At 55.3% G+C, this 24,274-nt stretch overlaps 1 protein-coding gene and 1 pseudogene across 8 annotated transcripts in view; both read left to right on the forward strand.

Moving 5' to 3' along the window:
• Nucleotides 1–24,274, forward strand: part of MPP2 (MAGUK p55 scaffold protein 2) — a 45,077-nt gene that overhangs the window by 6,351 nt on the left and 14,452 nt on the right. Inside the window, exons 1-6 of one of the 7 annotated variants that reach the window (XM_090044254.1) lie at nt 1,448–1,554; nt 14,855–14,882; nt 16,994–17,112; nt 19,021–19,173; nt 19,639–19,788; nt 20,544–20,771. In XM_090044254.1, coding sequence (XP_089900380.1) covers nt 16,996–17,112; nt 19,021–19,173; nt 19,639–19,788; nt 20,544–20,771 — 648 coding nt within the window. In that variant the 5' untranslated portion in view covers nt 1,448–1,554; nt 14,855–14,882; nt 16,994–16,995. Of the gene's footprint in view, nt 1–1,447; nt 1,555–10,870; nt 11,269–14,854; nt 14,883–16,993; nt 17,113–19,020; nt 19,174–19,638; nt 19,789–20,543; nt 20,772–24,274 lie in introns of those variants that run through there. The other 6 variants (XM_090044255.1, XM_090044252.1, XM_090044253.1 and 3 more) reach the window with 6 other exon arrangements.
• LOC149866816 (uncharacterized) lies at nt 3,382–9,432 on the forward strand (annotated as a pseudogene). Its single transcript, XR_016442151.1, has 3 exons — nt 3,382–3,396; nt 6,260–7,045; nt 7,934–9,432. The product of XR_016442151.1 is annotated as an uncharacterized LOC149866816 (transcript).

Genomic DNA, 24,274 nt, shown 5'->3' on the forward strand with positions numbered 1-24,274 from the left:
GGCAGAGGAATTTCAGTGTTGACAAGTGCAAAGTAATGGACATGGGGAAAAATAATCTCGGCTCCACATGCACAACGCTGGGCTCTGAACAGCTGTCAGCACTCAGGAGAGAGCCCCTGAAGTCATTGCAGAGAGTACTGTAATAGCACCAGCTCAATGTGCAGCTGCAACCAAAAAAGCCAATAAAGTGTTGACCATTGTGGAGAAGGGAATTGAAAACAAAATGGAATATGCCATTATGCCCCTGTATAAACCCATGGTGCACCACAACCTTGAATGCTGTGGTCAGCTCTGGTCTCCACATCTCTCACTGGATGTAGCAGTATTAGATAAATTCCAGAGAAGAGCAGCAAGGATGATCAGGGTCAGGGAAGTGGAGCAAGTGCAGTCCCAGGAGAGAGTGCAAAGGCTCAGACTCTTCAGTTTGGAAAGGAGTAGGCCGAGGGGAATATGATGGAGGTCTAGGCTATCACTCAGGGTATGGAGAAAGTGAGTAGGGAATTTGTGATTCACCAGTTTCCAGAACACAAGAACAAAGGGTCATCCACTGAAGTTATCACTAGGCGGGTTTAAAAGTGGTGCTCAAGCTCTGGCCCATGGGTTGAATATTCACCGCCTATCCGGCCCGTGGGACCAAAGGCTGAGTGCCACTGCTGTAAAACAAATAACACGCACTTGTGGAACTCATTGCCAGGTAGATAGTATAATGGGGTTCAAAGGTGGATTAGACTGATTCACAGAGGATGGGTCCATTACATAGAATAGTCACTAAACCAAGGTTTGACAGGGGATGGCTCATTCTAGATATGCCTCATTCACATGCTCTCCCCTAAAGCATCCTCTACTGCTTGCCATTGCTGGAGACAGACTGCTGGGCTAGCTGGACCATTGCCCTGACCCTGAATGGCACTCCTGAGGTTTCCAAGTGCTGCAGCCCCAGCTTGCCCCAGCAGGGGGCACTGTAGCCATTGGTGTAGAAGCCAGGGCTACAAAGAGTTTCCAGGTAGTCCAGCTCCCACCTCTCCCAGCAAACTTCCTTATTAAACACAATTCTGGTTGCATTTAATGTATCCTTGGCTCCTGGGCATGGGGTTGATGATCTGGGGAGCTCAGATGGGGTAGTCAGTACATGCTGCCTCTGTCTCCAGCCCTCTCCCCATGTAAGCTGGAAGCAGAGTGATAGGGGGAGTTGAGCTGTAGGAAGCCGGGAGCCAGGGGCCAGTGCACAGGCATAGTTTGTGGGGCTCTAACAAACCAGGAATGTGGATGGGACCCTTCTGCTCATTGCAGTGATACTGGAGTCCCCCATCTGTTTAAATTGACAGTGGCTGGAAGCTATAGCTTTCCTAAGCTACATGCTGATACTCACAGGCCCCCTTGCCAGCTCTGCACCTCCCTTGAGCCCCTGACACCCCTTCTGTCCCTTCAGCCTTTCCTTTCTCTGCAGGTCTTTGTACATGCCCATCAGGAGGACTTCTCCCACCTGCTGCACCAGCACTGCCTGAATTGTGCCAGCTGCCAAGATGCCTGTGGCTGCCACCAACTCTGAGTCGGGTAAGAAGCACCGCCTGGGAGCAGGAAGCGTGTAGTGCCTATGGACTGCATTCCTTTAGGTAGCCATAAGGGGGACCTGCTTCCCCTAACACCTTGGTTGGCTGGTGGCCTCAACCCACTGGGTCCCCCAGCAGAGGTGGGGATGGGCCCTCACTGCAAAGTTGAACTCATGATTGGAGTATAGGATGGGGGCAGGGTCGACTGTTGCCATCCCTGCAGCATCTTCCTTGAATAAGGTGCCAGTAGGGAGTCTGGGCCCTGCCCTGAGCAGAGGGGAATTTGTATAGTAGCAGATGCTCCCATGTCTGGATTGCTATGAGCCTCACGATGGTGCAGTGTCTGCTTTGTTGGTTTTGTGTGTGGATGGGCTATGAGTTGGGCTTTGGTGCTGCCCTCTGGCACCCATGAGTCTCCTATACCTGCTTGAAGGAGAAGCCTCTTTCCCAGAGAGCTCAAGGTGTCCCTGGGGCATCTGGGGTGTGGAGGGGGATCTGAGGAAAGTAGGGCTGGAAGGGACCTCATGGATGGAGGAGCCATGGTCGAGTGCCTCAGCTGTAGGAAGGCTGGCTCACTGGTGAGGGTGCTGTCTTCGGTTTCAGGATACCTGGGTTCAATTTCTGTTCACCCCTTGGTGACCTTGGGCAAGCTGCAGGGATGAGCATGTGCCTGTCTGAGTGTCCCTCTCCATGCATGCTTGACTACCTCAAGCCCTGCAGGTGCCCAGTTCTGTAGGCAGTGATTAGGGAGTGCTCCTCTCCAAGCCTGAGACACCAGGAGGGTGGGTGGTATTCACCTGTACTCAGCTCATATATGAGGGAACTGCATTTCTGGGATTATAGTAATACTTCACAGAGCCATCACCCCCACACAGCACTGATAGCCAGTGACTGTGTGACCCATACAAGGCAGCATGTGGCAAGACTCACCAAGGGACCTTGACCTGGGGCAGGTTGGTGAGGGATGCTTGCACTGCATGAGTCATGCCAGGATGAATCCCAGGGGCTGGTGCTGGGCATCTACTCTGCAGAGCAATGCAGTGGCACATGGACTGTAACCCCCCCCCATACTAAGATCCTTTATGTCATGCTGGCAGGGTCAGCACTAGAATGGGCAGCATCTCAGGAGCAGCCTAGTTAGTGCAGGCAGTATTCCCAGGTATCAGTAGGGGGTGCTCTTGCCTGAGGGGCAGTGCTGGCACCAGTGTAGTGCCAGGGGTCCTGTTCTGTGGGGACAAGGGTGGGTGTCTCACTAGGAGACATGTCCCATTTGGGGATCAGTTTTTCCCCTTGTGCATGGGGCTGCTCCATCCAAGGCAGGGGTGGCCACCCTGTGACATGCATGCCTGAGGTGACATGGGCAGCCTCTGTGTGTGGCATGTGGGAGATTGGGGAGGGGACAGGCAGCACAGTGACAGATTGGGCAGGGAACACAGGGCAGAAAGCAGAGCAGCCAGTTGGACAGGGGAAGGGGATCTGAGTGGCTCTTGATGGTGCAGGGCTGATTTGTGGTATGTGTGCCAAATTGTTGGCCCCCACTAATTTTAAGGCATAAATCTGAGCTCTGTCCAACCATGTTCCTGTGAACATGTGTCAGCTGAGCTTGAGCTGGGATATTTACCCACCATCCTTTCTATATCCAACTGCAGGTCTGTATCTAGTTCTGCCTCCCTGTGCTGCCCCTGTAGCATAAGTTGAAGATAGGGTTCTTTGTGAGCAAATCTAGTGTGTGCTGTATATAATTAGTGGTATTGCACCCAAGAAGTGGTTGCATTTCTGTGGCGTGGGAGGCTTCTTTGCATCAGTTATTTAAAAAAATTGACATACCGCAATGGGGTCCCTTGAGGTGAGGGATGCTATCGGAATAGAGCTAGATTTCAGCAGAGTTTTAAGCTTTCTGTTTAGAATGAGGAAGCTAGCTGGCTTTGTGGTTGAAGCACTGTGTTGGGACTTCAGGGAATAAAACACTGACTCCTTATGGCAGGCATGCCACAAATTAAGCCCTCCATCCTCTCTGAAGTACCACTCCGATCCCTTCCCTGCCTGATCTGCTGCTCTGCTTTCTGCCCCACCTGCTGCTGTGCTGCCTGCTCCCTCTCTGATATGCCATGTGTTACACATAGAGCCTGTCTGTGCCTCTTGTGGCGCACACACATTGCAGGTTGGCCACCCTTGCCCTATGGGATCTCAGACAAATCACCCAGAGTGTAAGGCACTGACATACAAGCAATTACATTGGGATAAAGGGGAGGAGGGGACCCAGCACATAGCAGCTGAGCCCTGATAGCTGTTTTGCAATGTAGAGGGCATATGTGGTAAGTTGATGCCAAACCACAGTCATTTAGCTGTTGTTTCATTCAAGGTTTTGCTGACATAGTTTAATTTCCAGATTACTTTGGGATAGAGTGGGAACATGAAACAGTTATCGCAGATTGTCTGGACACTTAGTAAGTCCCTCACCCCTGTCCCTTTTGCACTCTCTCTAATTTTGTTTGTCTTTCTGCACCCTGATCTCTCTGCTTCAGTTCCCCAGCCTAAGGTGGGTTGGCTTGCTTGGCACTAGGAGGAGCTTCTGAGAGGGGCCAGGCATGTCAGATCTCTGCTTTTGTCTTGGTCCCTGCTCCCAGGCACCAACTCCCTTTCCCTTGCCTCTGCAGAGCTCTTCCTTCTGATGTTTCCCTTAGACCAGCAGGCTGCAATGTTTTTTTGGCAGAGTGTTCACTTTGCAACTTAGACTTGTAAGATGTTGGTATGCCAGGGGAGTGTAATAAGCAAAATGCCTTCACATGCCACACTCTGGCACGCGTGCCAAAGGTTGCCTACCCTTAGACACCCAGGATTGAAAGGCTCCCAAAATGGAGCTGTGGAGCCTGGCTGCTTTTTCAGGATTAAACTGAAACTCAGTTTGGCTCTTAGCAGCTGGAAAACCACCTACTGCAGGGCTTCTCAAACTTTGCATTACCGTGACCCCGGACATGCAGCGACGCGAAGAAGTGGAGGTACTTGGGAAGCGACATGCTGCTGCCACGTGCTGCCGCGCCATTGCTGTGCCCCTCCCCAATGCGAACCCCCACTGCACCCCCCTTTTAAGTTGCTCGCAATCCCCTGGGGGGTCACGACCCACAGATTAAGAACCCCTAACCTGCTGAAAGGTTCCCAGCTGCAAGAAAGGGCAGGGGTGGGTTGAAACAGGGGTGTGAGCGGGCGGTTCTAGCGGGGTGGGGGCTGGGAGCTGATGTGGTCTCTTTAAATTTGTATTCCATCCTGGCTTAACGTCCTTGGATGTAATCCCTCCCTGCTGCCATGGAAACGCGGGTGTAATGGAGCGAGTGCCAGTGCCCAGTTAAAACAGCCAGCCCCAGCATCTTAAATGGGTTGAGGCACTGACATGCCTGTGGCCCCCTGTGGCCCAGCAGGGATTAATGCAGTGCATTGTCCTTTATCCCTGCCCCTCCCAGTGCTACCCCATTGATGTCCCATTGCTATGCCCTCTTTGTGGTAGGTAGGAAGGGGTTAATAATAGTTCTGGCTGGTGCACAGGGTTTGCCTGCCCTTCTTTTAAGCAGTTGTCAAAGGCTTAGAGAGGAAAGGGGGCTGCTGTGAAGAAGGGAAGGGAGAGGGGCTGGGCATGGCCTGGGGCGACCTGGGGGCAGTGTTGTGGTTGCTGGTACAACCTTGGAGCTGTGGCTGGGATGTGTGTGGAGAGGAGGTGCTGGGGATGACCCTGCTCTCTGCAGCTTGTTCTGACCCACTTGCCAGCCTGAGACCATAGGGGCTGCCTGCCTCCTTGCTAGCATGTGCCTTATTCACAGTGAGTGCAAAGGCAGCATGGATTGTGCTCATGCCTGCTTGCACGGGTATAGACTGCTGCGCATGGTGCAGGGCAATGGAGAGTAAAGGCAGCCACATCTCTGGGTGCTGACCTGCTATCCCGTACCCATGGGGTGGCTACACTTTGTACTCCAACTCTATTTGTCTCCCAGGCACCATGAGGGTCCTGGCTTTCAGCATGGGTTTGGAAATGGATCCATGAGGGAATTAAGGAGCAAACATGCCTGCTCCTTACCGTGGGCTTCTCTGTGTAAGCTCTGGCAGAAGGGGCTGCTTTTCTATCTCATCCACTGGGAAACAGAGGCACGGGGAGAGGAGGTGACTAGCCCACGGCCTTGGTGGCAAAACCAGGACCAGAACCCAGGAGTCCTGCTTCCTAGTTGTGTCTGTAAATACTTGACTACTCAGTAGTCCCCAGTGGGTCCATCTACATGTGTGCTTTACTGTGGGGTAGACTTATTTGCCCTGTAGTAAGGCGTTGCCATGTACACATTGGCTGCTATTAGGCCAGAGTAGACTAATTTACTCAGCCTTTGGATAGTCCTATTAGACAAGTACTATCCGGCAGAGTAAATTAGTGCAATTAAACGCACACGTAGATGATAATGCAGGTGCAAATAGCACTTGGTCAGCTGAGCCAATGGGGCCAAACATTTGCCTTGCTCGACAGCTTCAGGGGCATTGTGGCCCAGGCAACTCCTCCACCACTTGCTGCTGCCACCTGTTGCCTAGGGACACCCTGCTGAGGCCTCTGCCAGCCCAGGCCTGCTCCCCGGGCACCTGGCCTTACCACTGTGGCTACCTGCCACCAGATGTTGCCACCTGCTGCCCAGGGCTGCCTCTCCGAGGCCCCTGCCAGATTGGGGTCTGCCTGCTAGGCACTGTGCCCACCCCGCAAGAACTGTACCCCACTGCTGTGGGGACCTGCTGCTTGTTGTTGCTGCCACCTGCTGTCTGAGGCTGCCTTGCTGAGACCCCTGTCAACTGCTGCCACATTGGGACCTGCAGCCACTGACACACAGGGATGGGGGCCCAGCTGGAACCACAAGGAGATGGTGGACCTCATTGCCATCTTGGGGGGACATAGTTCAGTAGCAGTTTGGTCAGGCAACAAGGGCCACTGCCCATGTGTACAAGGAGATGGGCCATGGATGCAGGAGCATGGACACTGGTGGTCCAGCCAGCAGTGCCAGATCAAGACCAAGGCCCTGAGGATGCAGTGGGTCTGTGTCTGGGACTACACCAGATGGTCTGGGGCTGCCTGTAGATCCATGCCCTTCCTGTGGGAGCTGGAGTGCATCCTGGCCCCCACAGACCCTGGCAAGGCCCAGTACTTGTTTTGCAGCATGGGAGGGCTGCTGAAGTTCAAGCCAGGGGCCCCAGTGCCAGGAGGACTTCTTGCTCCCTGCCCTCAGCCTCATCTGGCAGCTCAGGCAGCCTGGGCCACCACCTGTCCCAGCTACTCCAGCAGTGGCCCATCACCGATGAGGACAGGATGGGGATGCCCCTGCACATGCCAGCTCCAGCTTGTTGCTGGAGGAGGGCCACTGCCCGGGTAGCCATGCGCTGTGCCTCTCCACCTGAGGATGCATCAACCAGTTGGATCTCCTTTCCGTGGCCAGGGACAGTGTCTGACCACTGGGAGCGGCTGTCACAACTGCCTGGTAAGCCCTGCACAGAAAGGAGGGTTGGGGAGGAAGGGGTGCCATGGCTGCCCGTGCCCATCCCAACTCGCCCACCTGTCCCTGGGCTGCACACCTGGAGTCAGGGGTCCCTCACAGGGAGGAGGGGCCTCCCCTCTCTGCATGGCCAAGCTCCCCGCTACAGCCTCTGCTGGACTTTCCCTCCCCCTGAAACATGCAGGGAGGCAGTTCAGGACTCTGTTGAGCACCCAGTGGGCTCCCAGCTAGGCAATCAGGGGCCCATCACATGCAGGGAAACTCACTGATGGACAGCTGTGGGGGTCAGGCAGTCACAGTGTAGGCAGAGCAGCCAAGCATGTTGCAGGGAAGTGTGGGCTTGCCTGGGGCACTGTTGACACTCAGGGCCCTGCACCAGGTTTTCAGCTGCACCCAGGGCACCATGGCTATCAGCAGCAGCAGGAGGTAGTGGGTTGGGCAGTCCTCAGCATGCTCAAACAGCTCATTGTGGCATGCCCGGGTGATTCTGACCAGAGGCACGCTTGGGGCACAGCCCATGTGTGACAAGGGCCCTGGTCTGGGGCACCTCTCTGTAGAGGGCCGCTGGGTGGAGCAGCCACCAGGTCTGTGTCCCAGCCAGGCAGGAGCCCCTCAACCCCAGAACCCGGGTGCTACAGGCCTGGCAGCATGGGAGCAAGTGGCCTGCCTGCCCCCACTGTGGAAGCAGGGTGGCCAGGCTGGGGTCTCTTGGCAGCTGCCTGAGTGAGGCCCACCCTGCCAACTTACCATGGGCACCTGTGTGTGCGTGACCCCTGAGCTGAGGGCAGGTGGAGCACAGCCCTTCTGCACAGTGCATTTTATCTCTGAAATGTTGAAGTCTCACAAGGAGCATCTCTGCTCCTTGCTCTGCAGGTCCAGCTTCCAGATGCCGGGGAGACCCACCTGCTGCAAGTGGAGAGGGGGCCCCAGAGACACTGCCACCCACTGCAAGTGCACTCTACCTGCACCGGCTTTGCCAGTGCCAGAGCCAGGATCAGATGCATCTCCCTGAGAGGGTAGTTGTCGTCTCTGAGGCCAGGCTTGAGGAGAATCAGGCCTGCTGCTGCGAGTTCTGCAAGATGCAGTGGGTGGACTGCGAGCACTGCAGGGTGTACCTCACCATCTTGCAGAGTCAGATGGAGAGCCAGGAGGAGCAGTGCAGCATGGTGTAACAGGCAGTGGAGGCCACCGAGGATGACCAGCACGTCTTTCACATGGTGGTGGCCCTGGCAATGTCTTTTGTCCTGCCTGGCATCCAGCCCCCTGCCCTGGGCCTGGCTGGCCCCTGGCAGCTGCCTGTGAGCCTACAGTGGATGTAGGAGGAGGTGCAGTGCTGCCTGCAGCAGCAGGACACCCAGCCCCTGTTCCAGATCCTGGTCCCTTGATGTCACCCCCTCCCATGGCAGGGCCTGCTCCCCATGCGGACCCTGTTGCCCCTGCCCTGTGATGGAAGAGGGGGCAGGCTGAGCAGGCTGCACAGCGCCCACCCTCATCCCCCAGGCCAGTCCCTAGCCTGCTGGATTTGCCGAGGCATCAGACTAGAGGTGGTGATGGCCAAGGCTGGGGTGCCAGGTGCTTCCCTCTGGGCTCTGTGTCCTAGGCACCTGCTCCCCACTGTCCCCACCCCTGCACACTTGCACATATGCGCTGTACACATTTCCATGGGGGTGAGGGTGCTTTATTGATTCATTGTTTCACGTTGGGGTTGGGAGGTGGGGGCTGTTGCTGGGAGGAAGGAAGTCTGGTGTTGTGAGGTGGGGGTCTGTTGCTATGTTGTGGATGTAAATAAAGTTTGGGGTTTGATGCAAACTGCAATGGGTATGGTTTTGTGGTTGCCCTGTTGGCTTGGGGTTCATGGGTGGCCACCCAGGGTAGTGAAGGAGGTGGTCTGTGAGTGGCCTTTGCTGCTGGGTATGTGGCTTGCCCAGGGCCTCGGGGCTCTGGGGGTGGGGCGTCATCAGCACTGCCGTCACAGCTTGCGCTCCCAGTGCCAGGCATCCTTGGCATGTAGTGCCTCTTCTGTGGGCTCTGGGCAGAGGAGCTTCCTGTGGGCTTTGTAGATATTGTGCAGCACACAGGCTGCAGCAATGACCCCAAGTGAACTCAAGGTGGGCAGTGAAGGTGTGTCGGTGTCTCTTGAGGTACCTGAATGTGCACTTGATCAGCACGTGGCTCTGGCCCAGACACTGGTTGAAGTCTGCCTGGTGTTGGTTGAGGTGGCCAGTGTAGGGGTGTGTGAGCCATAGCAGCGGCAGGTAGGTAGAATCCCCTATGAGGAGAGGCAGGATGCTCACGTTGCCCAGCTGCCAGTCTGGGACACTTGGTGCAAAGCAGCTGCTCTCCACCAGGCCTGGCAGGGCAGAGTTCCAGAAAATGCAGACATCATGGGAGCTGCCAGCCTGGCCAGTGCAGATGTTGGTGAAGAAGCCTCAGTGGTCCAGTATGGCTTGCAGCACGGCAGAGTGAAAGCCCTGCTAGTTGTAGTAGGGGCGATCTGCCCGGGGTGGGCAGGCGATGGGTATGTGTGTCCCTCTCTGATGTACTGGGGGAAGCTAAGTGCTTAGAAGCCTGCTACCACCTCCAGGGGTCGGTGACCCAGACCATGGTGTTGGCAAGTATATCCTGGAGGGCACAGCAGACCTCAAGTATGGCCTCCCCAGTGATTGCCTTCTCCACTCCAAACAGGTGGGTGACATAGTGTAGGCTGGCCAGTGTGGTGAGCTTCATGAGGGTGCTGGCCATGTGGGTCTCTACAGGGCGGGGCTGGTGCATGGTGGTGGGCTGGCGCTCCAGATGTGGGCCAAGCTGCTGGACTAGCTCTTCGAATGCGGGCTGGATCATGTGGAACAAGTCCAGTCTCTGGTCATCCCCCCAGGTGCACATGACAATGCAGTGCCATCAGTCCCACCTGGCAGGGCAGGTCCAGAAGTGGTGGGGCTGGAGCACCATGAGCTTGTGCATGCCAGCCAGGTGATATTTATGTGGGTGTTGTCTGTGTTGCTGCCAGGGTCTGGAAAGTGGCCCAGGGGCTGGTAGCTGATGGCCTCTGGGCGATGAGGCACAAGCTGGGTCATGGGCTCAGGTATGGAGCTGTGGGGCAGATGGGGTCGAGGCCCACCAGGCCTAGGTGAAGGTCTGTGCTGATGTGGAGCGCAGCTAGTGCTGCAGCTGGCAGAAGGCTGCAGTGCTGATCATCACTGCTGGGGGGAGGATGAGGAGTGTCCATGGTGTACTGGGCACAGGCTCTCAGGATGTGAGAGCCTGGAGGGCAGTGCCAGCCGGCTGCAGACTGCTCAGGACTAGAGAAGCATGTGGCCAGAGAACAGCATGGGGCAGTCTTTTAAAGCAGGGGGCTGGTGCCCAGGTGCCTGCGGCTGGCTCTGGCTGGAGTCTGGAGCTCCCCCTGGTTGCAGCAGAGGACCAGAGCAGGCCAGGAGCTTCCCTGGCTTAAACTGCTGCACCCAGGCTCAGTTTGCTCCTGTCACGGCACGGGTGTAGACGCAGTGCTCGGATTAGTTTAGTCCAGTGCAAATTGTGCTGGAGTTTATTCAGTTGCATTAATTATACCTGTAGACGTGCCCAGTGACTCCCCAGCATTTGGAATAGCATCCAGTGTTACGCTCTGCTAGCTAAGTTATGTGCAGCCCTGTGAAAGGAATTCCAGTTTCTGGAATAGGTCAGCCAGACCCCTACTGTCCCCTGGCTCTGGGTCTTGGCAGGGGACCAGTTGCCTGCAGGCTATGCAATGCCCAGATGAATTGTCCAGGTGGCATGGCTGGTGGGATCAGAATTTACCCCCAGGGGGTCTACCCATGTCCCCCTTTGCCATCCGGTGCTGGTGCTGCCTGTGTCAATCAAGCCAGTGGAGACTGCACTGTCTGATTGGCTGGCATTTTTGGGAGACGCCTCGTCTACTCTCCAGTCGCCTCCAGGGCTTGGCTTCTGCCTCCTCCACCCTTCCCCACGCTGTTGCTATTGTGAAAGTGGTCTGCTCTGTCGCCTGGGCGGGTGAGCTGTCAGAGCAGCCAGAACCAGACACAGCCGCTGTGGCAGCCAGCTTGGGTACCCGTATCTCAGAGCAGCAGCAGCAAAGCAGTACTCTCAGCATCCCTGACCGACTGCAGCCATGAGCAGCAGCCCTGCCAGCGGCATCTCCTTGGAGGGGATTTCTCTTGACTCCTCTGAAGAGTCTGAACTCCGCAGGGAAGGTAGGGCTGAAGCTCTCCCAGGGGTACCTGACATCTGGTTATGGGGACAGTGGGCAGTAGGCACCATTTCTCCTGCATTGGGGGTGGGGAGGGAATGGTCAGCTTCCCCCCGAGCCTTCCCTGCTACCTCTGGGGCCATTGTCCAAGCTTGTTTGCTGCATGAGACATCAGAGAAGCTAATGAGGAAGAGCGCAGGCAGCCTGCAACAGGGTGGGTGGCTGAACAGGCTAATCCCCCATCAAAGGGAGGAAGGAAGGAAGGGGATGGGGTAGTATTAACTGGGAGGATGAGGGGGGGAGATGGAGATTGTGTGCTCCCAGGGGAGCCATAGAGCCACTGCTGCCCCTGCAACTCACCCTGTGGAGTCAGCTGGGGTGGGCACCAGGGCAGATGGGATGTTGTGGAGAGGTTGAGAGTAGGCTCTTTACCTGGCAGTGGGTAAAGATTCTCCTCTTCCCTCCAAAAGAGGCAGTGGCTCTGGATAGAGAAATGCCCCAAGGGGCTCCAGTGTGGGACAGGAGGGGAGGCAGCAATTGGCCTGTGGATACTTGATAAATAGGAGGGCTGGGCTGAATGCCATAACTCTGTCTCACAGATGATTCAGAGGACCTGAATTTGTGTCTCCAGTACCTGGTGCACTGAACCCTGGGCTTTTGGTGTCTCAGCTCGCTCCCATGTGGGTCTGACACCTCAGCAGCTGTCAATGGTGTTGGAAAAGTTGGATTTTAATTGCAGTTTTCTTTAAGCAGCTCCAGCAAAGAGGGGAGCTGAAGAAGAGCAATAGCAGTAAGCTGCTTACCTGTGCCTGGAGCACATGGGACCGGGGGGCTTCTTTGAGGGGCAGGATGTGCATGTCCCCATTGACTCCTATAGCTGTATTCCTTGCAATCTCAGAAGTGCCAGGGTGCCCGGGGTTAATCCAGCATGGTTGTTCCTGCCTCACTGTGGAGTGGGGGTCCCGAATTGATGTGTTGTTGTGTTTTGACGGTGGCTTTTAAAAGGCAAGAGTCAGCGCCAGGAGCAGACATATCTGATCTACCCAGGTTCTCTGTGGGTCAAGAAGGGCTGGCATCCCTACCCAGAGTCAGGCTCTTAAGAGGGCATCTTGACAGAGGGAGCAGGGTCACTTTTTCCTTGGGTCTTTTCCCCAGGGGGATCTGGGCTTGTCATTTTTTGAGGATCCATGTGTCATGAGGTTTGGCATTTCAAGCCTGGAGCAAAGGAATATTGTTATAAAATCCATTGCACTGATAGGTTTGCAGTAGGGGGCTGCAGATCAGCCATTTCTGGGACTGAGCTAGCCAGATGGCTGGGCATGGATGGGCAGCAGCTGATCTGGGGGATGGTTCAGCAGGGGGATGCTGCAGGTTGGGATTGAGGGGCATGGGCTGGGCCAGGCACTGAACAGCCCTGGACTGGACAAGCATGGAGGTATATTTGCAGAGCAATGTGATGTAGAGCAATTACAGAGTAGGGGTTGGGCTTCCACAGAGGGGAATGGGCCCATGGCAGGACTGGGACCCACTAGCCTGTCTGAGACCCCTGCAGAACAGCTGGACCAGGGACTTCTTTAGGAACTACCTCTGGGTGCTGTGGTTGGAGATAACCCTTTCATAGCAAGCGTTGAGCTGAATGCTAGGGCCTTGCTTTTCAAGCTGTTTGTCATAACGCTTTTGCTGTGTTCCCTCGGCTGCTTAACCCTGGCCTGGCCTGTGGCTGCATTAGTGCTCCAGTGCCCGCTGCCTCAGGTTTTATCTTGCTGTCCATGCATCGATTCAAAGGGAACCTGCAGTATTACTGAGTCAGAAGGGCAGCATTTTGCACCCACTTTGTGCCCTGCTATTACACGGCCCCCATGAAAAGGCACTGCAGTCACAGGGCAAGGCCTACCAGGATGTAAGGCATGCCAGGGAAAGCTGCGTTGGTGCCACCCCAGTTACCCTTGGCTATGATACTGCCCTGGGCTTGAATGCATGTAGATTCAAGCTCAGGTTTTCATACTAGTCCAAGTGCATTGTGCCAGGGTAAAGCAAGGCATGTGTGAATGTGATTTCCCATTGCCTTGGAGCAGTGTGCTTCCATGGAGGATACACTCCTTGCATATGTCAGTGCAAAACTCCTTAATGTAGACAAGCTCTCCCACTTTTTCCATGCTGCTGCTGTAGCAGCTGAGGGGCAGGGTAGTACCCATTACCAGCTCCCTCCAGCCATGGTACAAGGATGGCATGGCAGCATTCAGACTGAGTGCCTTCAATCTTAGAGCAGACTTGGATGCCCACAGTGTCTGCCAGTCTCTGCCAGAGCCCTGCCAACATGTTGTGTGGCTGCACCTGTCCCCTATGGTATCAAATGATTGCTTTGGTGTTGAGCCCAGGACCTGGTTAAAGTCCCTGGGAACTAGGTGCTTGCTGCTTTTCTTTGCAAAACCCAGCTAGGATCCACACATGCAGGGGGCTGGTTCCGGGACTGACACTAAGCCTCTGGACTCAGCAGAACAACTCAGGTGCTTTTCCCATCCATGACGCCTAAGTTTTCTAGTGCAGGGACTGTCCGTTTGTTCAGGTTTTGTGCAACACCTGGCACCATGGGCTCCTGGGCCCGGACTGGGGCCCTGAGGCCCCTCTATACTGTCCCAGGATAGAGGCTTCTGGGACATGGTGCCAGTTCTGCAGGAGGCAAAAGGAAAAGTTCTTGCCTTTGTCATAGCAGGCAGAAGAGGCAGGGGCTGCTCTGGGGCCTTTTTGGGGGAGGGAAGGGGAGGGGTACAGGTTGCTTGCTAGCTTCCAGAAACCTGCAAGGAAGGGCAGGGCTTATGTCCTTCCCATTTCAACTTTGCTTCCAGTCTGGGCTCTAATGAAAGGGCCTTTAACCTGCATAGTTCATAGCGTGTGTGACATGTGCTTACACCCTTGCAGGTGGCTATGACCATGCCCAGAGGCTCCATAAACAACACTTTCTCGCCTGTACGTGCTTGTCCCCACGTATATGTATGGAGCTGGTACAGGGGGGTGATGCTTGTCCTTGTACTTCCACATTTGGGCATGGGTGCATGTGCTTAGACACAATTGAGCACGGGATTAAGCTCTCACGTGTAAACTCAAATGTCCCTGCATGCTGGTATGGGAGGAGTGCGTACTCACATGGCAGGGGCCCACTGTGCAAAGCCCTGTCAACATACAAATCTGACCCCCTAGGGCATAAGTGCACACTTCTGTGCTTGCACATAGTGCATACTTGTGCTGTATGTACATAGCTGTGGTGTCCATCCACGTGTTCCTGACATTACTTGTGCTCCCCCAATGTATGTGCACTTGTGTTCAAACACATCCCCTCCAGCTACCGGTGACATTACTGGTTTTTTTACATTACCATAGCAACTGAGAGGGCTGGGCCCAACTGTGAGTGCTGCAGCCCCCCCAGTGAGAGACAGTTCCTGCTCTAAAGAACTTGACTGGGGGAGGGCAGGGAGGGAGTGACGTGCCTAAGGTCACCCGGTGGGCCAGTGGCAGGGGCGGGCGTAGAATCCAGGTATCCAGCACTCCAGCCCAGGGCTCTAACCACTTGCCTACATTGTCTCTGTTCACAGCCATGACCCACAACTTGTGCTAAGCAGAGTAAGTTTGGGAGCAGACCCCCCTCCCTACCTGCACTGAGTCCCCACTCCTGCTCCCTGTCTTTGTATACCCCTTGTTGCAGCTTTAGCTCTGTTTTTCTCATTCCATCCCCCATCTCTTACCATTGCCATAGCCCATGGATCCCCCATTTCCTCAGCCTGCTGCAGGGGCTGTTAGGAGAAGCTCCTGGTTGCTGCTCTAATCCCCACCCTGCCAAGAGCGTGAGGCGGTGTTGGATTCATGACCCACCCCATGCAGCACAGTAAACAGCCTCCCTGTACTCCCCGCCAGCCTGGCTGCCCTCTCCCCCCGTGCTTGGTGGCTGGAAGCCAAATCTCTGCATCACTGCACTTGTTAATGAGCTTGGCTGGGAGAGGGGGGGCTGCCAGACCAGGCCCAGTACTGTGACAGACACATCTGTGCATGTTCTTCCTCCTCTCTTGCTTGTCTCTTTGCAACTGGGGGCCTGAGCCCACAGGTACAGCTGGGGCTCTACCGCCATCCCCACAAACCCAGAGAGGTGACCCCAAGCCCCATACAATCTCCCCCATCCTTACAGGATCTTCCTTTTTCTAGGCTGTGATGCATTCCCCCAAGCCCTGATTGCCTCTTCAGCATTCCCAGGTTATTTTTCCTGTACGAGACAGCAGCTATTAGTACCAGTGCATGTTAGATTAGATCAGCCTCTTACCCCACAAACCTTTCACCAGGATGTAGGACCACGCAGAGGCCAGGGGACCATTCTTCTGCCATTGCCTTTCTTCAAAGGAAGTTTGTCAGCAGCTTGAAGGCTGTTATATGTGCTTAGGTGGGGAGCCCATTGGGGCACCACCCTCCAATCCAGCAGTGCAGTTGTCTCTCTGAGCTGCCCCCATCACCATAGACTGAGCATCTTGCCACTGTTAATGTGTTCCTCCTCTCAGCTCGCCTGTGGTGCAGGAAAGGCTGTTATCCCCACTAAGGAGGAACGAACAGAGGCACGGACCAGCAAAGTGACTCACTCAAGGTCACATGGGAAGGCTGTAACAGAGCAGGGACTTGAACCCATGCCGGCCAAACTGCAGGCTAGTTCCCTAACCATGGAGCTGCCTTTCCTCTCATGCTGCAGGAGGTGGGGGGAAGGTGCATTTTGGTCCCCACTGGTGGAAAAGGGGTGACTCCCCCTCTGCATGCTGGGAGATTGTAGGCCATGTCTCAAATTTGCAGCTGGTCCGTGGGCACAAAATTCTGGGGAAGTTCAGATCTGGGTCTGGACCTGCCTCAGGTTGTGCCCATATCTCCTGCCCAGACGCACCGCCTTTTCAGCTCCAGCCCTAGACAAGCTCTCTCCTGCCGCCTGGCCCTTTAAGAGCCTTGTATCCTGTGCTGAACACACAGCCACAATACCATGCTGACATGTGTTTCTTTAAGGGGGGGAGGACAGGGGGGAAGAGACCGACACCTTTTTGCTGCTCTCTGATTGGGTGGCACAGTGGTGGGAAAACTCTTGCCACTGATTGGGCAAGGAGCTCTTTGCTCAGAGAGAAGGGGCGGGGCAGAGGATGGGTGGGCCCATGGCTGTGAAGTGGTTAATTCCAGTGGCACCGATGGCCCTTTGTTGAGGATCCCCAGGTGTCAGCGCCCAGCTCTGGATGACCCTGCATCTGGCTCTTGGCTGCAGTGGGGAGGGGGCAGTCATCTGCAGGTGATGGGCTGTCAGTGGCCCACCACCCCACCCCCTGCCCTGTTGCCCTCCTGGCAAAGCCCCTGGGAAGGGATCTGTGCAGCCTGGAGGTAGATCTTTCATGCAAGGGCCAGCCTGAGTTCATGCCAGGCTGGGGGTGGAAGAGGCCATGAGAGACTGCTCGGTGGCAGGGAATGCCTGAGGCAGAAAATGCTTGGGGGTTGGTGGGGCCACAGGGACAGGCAGAGTGTACCTTGGCAGGCCAAAGGCCTCTTCTGCAAGCGCTCTACTTTGAAGCTGTGTCTGATCTCTGCCCACGGGGCTGCTTTCTTTCTTACTGTTCTCCATTTCTTCCCATCCTGTGCTCCCCTCGCTGTACTCCCACCCCCCACCTGGGATTCCTTCTCTCTTACAATGGCCCTTTCCTGCCCCCCTGCACCCTCCCCAGCAATGCAGCATGTCCTGGACAACCTGAGCGACCTCCCCAACTCCACGGGGGCGGCTGACTTGGACCTCATCTTCCTCCGAGGCATCATGGAGAGTCCAATAGTAAGATCCTTGGCTAAGGTACAGTCGCATGGGGTGGCTGCGGATGGCACAACGGCTGAGTCAAACCTGCTTTCCAGACTCCTGGGCAGCACCCCAGCTGTCTTCTCCACCTCCCTCCTGCTCCAGGCATCCCCGCTTGCCTCGCCGTCTCTCCTGTACCCTGCTAAGCTGGGATCTGGCCTTGCTTCTCGGTGCCTGTGGCTTGGGTGGGGCAGCTGCTACCAGGCTGGGCTCTGCTGGGCCAGCGAGGGGTAGGGGTTGAATATGGCATGTCTGCTGTGGCTCTAGATATTGCTTTGCAGTGCCTCTGCCCTTAGCTGGGGACCCTAAATCTGCTTTGCCAAGTGCATTAGGCTGAAAAAACACTTGCAAAATGTTTGAACTGCAGGGCATCTGTGTTGATACATGTGTGATGTGTGAATGCACGCGACTCATCTTGGGCACGTGTGAACACTGTGAATGTCATTCTGGAGCTGGATGTGGATGTACAGTATATGTAGTGGATGCATACAAAGGAGATAGTAAATAGGTATGAATGGGTGTGGGAGAAGTCTATGGGCAGATGCTGTGGGAGTGTGTATAGCAAGTGTGATTATGCACATGTCTAGATAATAGTTTGTGCACACACATAGATCTCAGCTAAGGTATATCCCATATCTAAACATGTTAGCTTGTGTGTTGCAGGTTGTGCTTTAGTGGTTGTCTGCAGTGGTATGTGCTGCAGTGAGTTCACTTACATGTGTGTGAATCAGTTACATTGTGTGCTTGTGAAAATTCATGCTGGGTGCTTTGTGTGCATGTGCATGTACATACATCAGTGTGTGCATGCATGCACTTAACTGTGATGTGCCTCCATTTTGTTCACATCCAGCTGTATATCAGCTCTGTTGTGTAGACACTATGTATGTGTGAGTGTGTGTATAGGTCCATCTGTTTGCTGACTCCATCATGTATGTGTAGGTGTCCACCTGTGTGTTGGTTTTACTGTATAAGGGTGTGTGTCTATGCATCTTATGCACACTTGTATGCCCACCTATATACTGGTCCTGCTTTATAGGGGGCTGTGTGTGTGGGGTGACTGTCTTTATGCTGATTACTTTGGGTGTGTGCATGTGTGTGAATATGCTGGCTCCAGTAAACAGGGTGTTTGTAAGTATCTGCCTGCCTGTGTGTGTGCCTGCTTATGTGCTGGCACCATTGTGTCTTTTGCTGCCTGCGTGCAGGCTCTGGTGCGTGGGAGTGATCCTGTGTGTGACAGTATTATTTTTAGCACCTTTTAGTGCTCCTCTCCCCTAGGGGTGCAGGCAGCAGCCTCCATCCTTGTCCATCCTGGTGTCCTTAGCAGCCAACAGCCAGAGCAGAGCACCAGTGAATGGGGTTGAAGAGAGGCTGTTTTGCTGGGCTGTTCCAGGGCTGTGGCTGCAAGGGGCCTTCCTAGGGAGGGGGAGGGAGGGGGGGTCAGGAGGATGAGAGAGGCTGGTTGGGGGTGGGGCAGTTTAAACAAGGAGCTGCCCCATTAAAGGGACCTGTCAGGAGGCACCAGGGCAGAAGAGTGTGGTTTCTGCCCTGCTCACCCGTACCATGACTCTACCTATCCCCCCAGACCTCTCCCAGGGTGGTGCTTGTGGCTGCAGGAGGGGGCATGGCTTGGGGGGCATGTGGTAAGCAAGGAGACTCCCATCTACAGAGGTTCTTTGGGGAGGCGGCATGCCCCCCCATCACAGCTACAGAGCTGGGCTTCAGGGTGATGCAGACAGGGGTTAGCCCCAGCTCCTGCCACATGCCAACCAGGGGGCAGGTGCTAGGGGGCCCCACCAAACCCCCTCAGCAAGGCTTGGCATGGTCAGCTTGCACCAGTTGGGGCTTTGGGAGGAGGGGCTGCCTGGGGCTGTCTGGCTGGCTCTAATCCCCCTCTCCTCCTGGCAGGCGCACGAGCGGCTGGAGGAGACCAGGCTGGAGGCCGTCCGGGACAACAACGTGGAGCTGGTGCAGGAGATTCTCAAGGACATTGCCCACCTTGCTGAGCAGAACAGCGTGGCTGCCGAGCTTGCTCACATCTTGCAGGAGCCCCACTTCCAGGTGCGCCCTGGGGTGGGGACTGGGGGCAGGGAGGCACACAGTGGGCTGGGGCGGGAACTCTGCTGTTTTCTGGATGCTTGTGTGATGGCTCTGGGAGTCCCAGTTGGGTCATGGGAACAGAAAGCCCCAGGCAGCCACCCGGGGAGGGCAGCTAAATAACCTGCAGAGTGGGCCAGGGGTTTGGCCACACTGGAGCCAGTCTGGCTGGGACCTGGGTTGGTGCTTCCTTGGCTGGGATCCAATCTGGGCTGCACTGTCTGGGGTCTGGCCTGTGCCCTGTTGTGCTTACATGGATGTGGCCTGTTCCATGCTGGGGATCTAGTCCATGGTGTGCTGGCAGGGATCTGATGGGGATCTGTTAGGCTGCCCCTTCCTGGCACCCTGGGCTCTGTGCATGGCTGCTGCAGCCCCTTCTCTGCTCCTAATATCTCCCTGCCTCTTCCTCCCCTTGTGCTGGGCTCCTAGTCCCTCCTGGAAACGCACGACTCAGTGGCCTCCAAGAGCTACGAGACGCCCCCGCCCAGCCCCATCCTGGACCCCACGTTTAGCAACCAGCCGGTGCCACCGGATGCTGTGCGCATGGTGGGGATCCGCAAGACTGCTGGGGAGCACCTGGTGAGCTGGCCACTGGTGGGGCAGGGTGGGAGGAGTGTGCCTGGGGCACGCATGTTTGTCAATGATGAAACTTCTGGGTGCTACCAGACCTGTGGAAATGTAGCAGTCCAGCTTGGGCCTCCACCTTTATGCTAGCCCAGCTGCCTGGGAGTGGCCTGCTCCCCTTCTCCCTGCAACAGGAGTCCCACTTTGCAGCTCTGTTAATCGGCACGCCCCACACAACCTGGTCACCTCTGCTGCTTGGAGACCAGTGTCATCACTGCCGCATGTCTAGGGAGGGGGTGAGGGAGTGGTGGTGATCATAGGGTAGGACCAGGAGTATGTGGGGAGGAATCATGGGGCATGGTGGGCAAAGCGTTGTGTGTCGGCAGTGGAGCCCGAGGGGAGCCCATGGTGCATATGTTGGGAGGATGGAGCGTGGGCCTTGTAAGTGACACTTGATGTGTGTAGGCATGTGAAGGGGTGGTGTTTATGGGACAGCAGGGCGTATATGGGATGGTGTGTGGGGGGTGTATGGGATGGTGTGTTTGGAAGGAGGGTTTGTGTCCTTCTCGCAGGCTTCACCCTTGCACAGCACCAGGACCCTGGGGACCAGTCCCTTGGCCTGTCCTCCCCTGGCTCTCCCCCACTTTTCCTACCCCTGTGGGCAGAGCCCTCTTGTCAGGCTTGGGAGGGTGCGTGAGGCCCTTGCCCGAGACTGGGGAGCCCAGGGAGCAGGTTTGCCTTGATGCCTGCACCCTTCCCACCCGCCACAGGGTGTGACGTTCCGGGTGGAGCGGGGTGAGCTAGTGATTGCCCGCATCCTGCATGGCGGCATGATCGACCAGCAGGGCCTGCTGCACGTGGGTGACGTCATCAAGGAGGTGAATGGCAAGGAAGTGGGCAACGACCCCAAGGTGCTGCAGGAGATGCTGAAGAACGCCAGCGGCAGTGTCATCCTCAAGATCCTGCCCAGCTACCAGGAGCCTCACCCCCCACGACAGGTAGTGCCCCGCTCTCTGTGCCCTGCTTAGTTCCCCTGTGGAGCATGGCATCCCCCCGCCATGCTCCACTGGCATGCAGGGAGCACACAGCACATCCCTCCTGTAGCCTCTTGAGCCCCACGTGCCAGTGGCTTCTCCACCCGTCCCAACATGCCTCTGTGCCACCTCGTTGGTTGGGCTCCCTTTCCTCATGCCAGCCTGCCTGAGTGCCGCTCCCCACAAGAGCAGGCCTGGGGTGTGTTAGCAGCGTGGCTGCCTTGGGCACAGAGCTGGAAGAATTTAATAAGCAGCCGTCAGCTTGATGTGCACAGCAGCATCAGGCAGCCGGAGTGAGCCCAGCGCACATGCGATCCCCCTGGCAGCTGGGGCCTTGATAAACATGGGGGAGGGGCTGTCAGCCAGCTGGGCTCCCTCCAGGGGGCCAACTGGGTTGGCTGTGTCCCAGGAAACTGCACATCTTCCTGCAATGGCCTAGCAACAGCTAAATCCCAGTTTTTCTGGCCAGTCAGAGCTAGGACTCTCCATTCCCTGCTCCCTTCATCCCAGGGCTCTCGTCTGCTGGCAGGAGGCAATGTATGATCTCTTGTGTGTCAGCAGTGTGCTCTGTGATGCATGGGTGTTAGCGGTGTGCTGGCAGATTGGTATATAACTGTGCAACCTGGGGTCCTGGGTCCCCCGACTGCCCCAGTTTCCCCACATGTCACCTAGGACTGATGACACTCACATGCATAAAGTGCTCTGTGGGAGGATGCGGTCAGAGGTGACAGGTGCAAAGCCAGAGCTGTGGCCTGATGCCAGCTGACCCCTCTGCCCTCTGTCAGGCTCTCCCCACACATTTTTTTTACATTTCTTCAGTTCCTCCTTTTGGAAGCCAGTGGAAGAAGCTCAGCTTCCTTTTTATACGTGGTAAATGGTGCCCCAGGCCCTTCCCTTGTGGGCACCTGTCAGCCTGTGCCGGCTGAGTCAGATCGAGCTGAGATCTCTCTGGCCAATGTAGCACAGATGCACCTGTATGTGTGGGCTTGTCCATGGGCTCCTCCCAAAGGGGCTGCCATGCTGCATTAGTAGCATGTGTATGCAGCTGTCTGGGGTGTGATGGGAGACGTGCACTGGCTCTAATCCAGCTAGTGAGGGTGGGAATGGCAGGGAAGAAGCAGCAGAGGCAAGTTAGCAACCCAGGGAATATCCACAGCCCTGGTGGGCTCATGCAGCCTAAGCTGAAACTGGATCATCACAGAGATTTTTTTTTTAATTAAAATATATTTCTATATATATAGAAAGAGTAATATATATACATCCTCTATCATAAGCTTTCCATCACACATCCACCCTGGAAGCACTCTGCTTCCCCCAGAGCAGTGCAGGTACAAAGCACTATTGACTCTATGTTGAGGTGTTTTGCAAGGGCAATGCCAGGTGCAGAGTGAGTGAGAACTGGGCCCTACATGCTGTGCAGAGCTGGGTGCCAGCCACGGCGTTGACACTGGCCAAGTGCATGCATGATGACTCCTGTCACCAAGTGAATGCTTGCATAGAGCCCCCATTGTTCCTGCCTCACAGGGCTGGGAATGGCAGCCAGTGAAGGGCCGAGCAATGCCTTGTGGGTAGCAGGGTGAAGGGGAGGGTTTCACGTGTGCTGCTGTTCCAGGGTATGTGGACAGTGGAAGGGGACCTGGGCAGAGAAGTGAAGGTGTCTGGCTCCAGAGATGTGAGCATGGTCCTGCTCTGGACTGATGGTAGAGGCTGCCCCCCATCCCACTGCCATTGACTCAGCTGGCTGTTCAGGCTGGGGCGGAAGAGGTGGCTGAGTGCAAGGCTGGCAGCAGAAGCTGGCATGCCTTCCTCACACTAGCCTGAGGGGCCCTGTAGGCAAAGGCAAACCCTGCGACTGACTTAGCCCCTGGACCAGCTTGCTGGGTTGCTCTCTGCTAAGTCCTGCTGAAATGGGCACACCTTGGCAAGAGAGCAGAAGTTTCTCTGGCATGGGTAGTATTGCGATGTCAGGCTGTCTTGTTGAGGCTTTGGGAAAGGCACTGCTTAGTGCAGGGGAGACCTGGTTGCTCTTTTTAGCTCTGCCACTGTCCTGTCGTGTGACCTCGTGTTTCAGTTCCCCCACTACCCACCATCTACCTCGACTGGAAGCTCTTTGAAGTGGCGGCTGTCTTTCACTGTCTGTGTGTCCAGTGTCTGGTGCAGCAGGACCCTGGATGATGGTGGGGTTTTGAGTCTTTCCTGCAGTGACTGGTGTTCATAAACCAGGAGGACCCTGGTGTGGATCTTGGCAACGGGATGGCAGCACTGAGTCATGGAGTGGGTCACTGAGAGAGACACCTGGAAGAGGTGCTATGGAAGAAGCCTAGACATAAGAAGTGCTGTACTGAATCATACCACCAGCCCATCTAGCCCAGCAGTCTAACTCCCAACAGTTGCAGTAGTAGATGCTTTATAGAGAAAGCGTATGAATGGGGCATGTCTAAAATGATCCACCCCCTGTCATATCCTCCCTGGCATTAACCATCTTTGGTTTAGGAATGACAGGGGATACATCCATGACTTTTCTTTAAAAGCTTCCAATGGCTCTATCCTCCACAACCTCCTGCAGCAATGAGTTCCACAAGTTAACAATGTATTGTGGGCTACTTCTTGTTTGTTTTAAATCTGCCTCTTGGTAGGTTTAGTGGGTACCCCCTACTTTTTGTATCATGGGACTTGGTGAATCACAATTCCTGTTCACTTTGCCCATACCCTGAGTGATTGTATATCTGTCATATCCCCTTAGCTCAGTCAAGGCATTTGCTCAAAAAAAAGGCAGAGAAAGCACTTCAAGGATGTCCTTAAGGCCAGTTGAAAAAATGCAATATTGACATCAATTCATGGGAGACTGTTGCCCAGGACTGCCCCGAATGGAAGAAGAGTCTGCTTCAGGGATCTCAGTACTTTGAAATCTTATGATGACAACAGGAGACAGAAAAGCAGAAGCAGCAGAAACAGTGTGTTGGGGACTGAAACAAGAATCCAGACCCACCCACCCCACATGGAAACACGAATCTATTGATCCTGGAACGGCCTCATCAATCAACTTCAGACCCACAGATAAGGCACTCAAGGAAGACAATCATTTTTGACTGCAAGGGTTGTTGATGATGATCATATCCCCACCCAACTTTTCCTTTCCAAACTGAAAAATCTGAGCCTTTTAACTTTCTCCTGGGATAGCCCCTGCCCTGCACCTCCAATTATCTTTGCTGTTATTTTCTGGACTTTTTCTAATTCAATTACCTCTTTTTTGAAATATGGAGACCAGAGCCACCCACAGCATTCAAGGTTGTGGTGCACCGCGGGTTTATACAGGGGCATAACAGCATGTTCCATTTTGTTTTCAACTCCCTGTCTCTTTTTTGGTCACAGCTGTACATTGAGCTGGTCCTGTTAGAGTACTCTCTACAATGACTCCAGAGTCTCTTGAATGGTGACACTGTTCAGAGCCCAGCATTGTGTATGTG

Source organism: Crocodylus siamensis, chromosome 4 (assembly GCF_052110815.1).
Source record: "Crocodylus siamensis isolate JL-2025a chromosome 4, ASM5211081v1, whole genome shotgun sequence".
Taxonomy (NCBI): domain Eukaryota; kingdom Metazoa; phylum Chordata; order Crocodylia; family Crocodylidae; genus Crocodylus; species Crocodylus siamensis.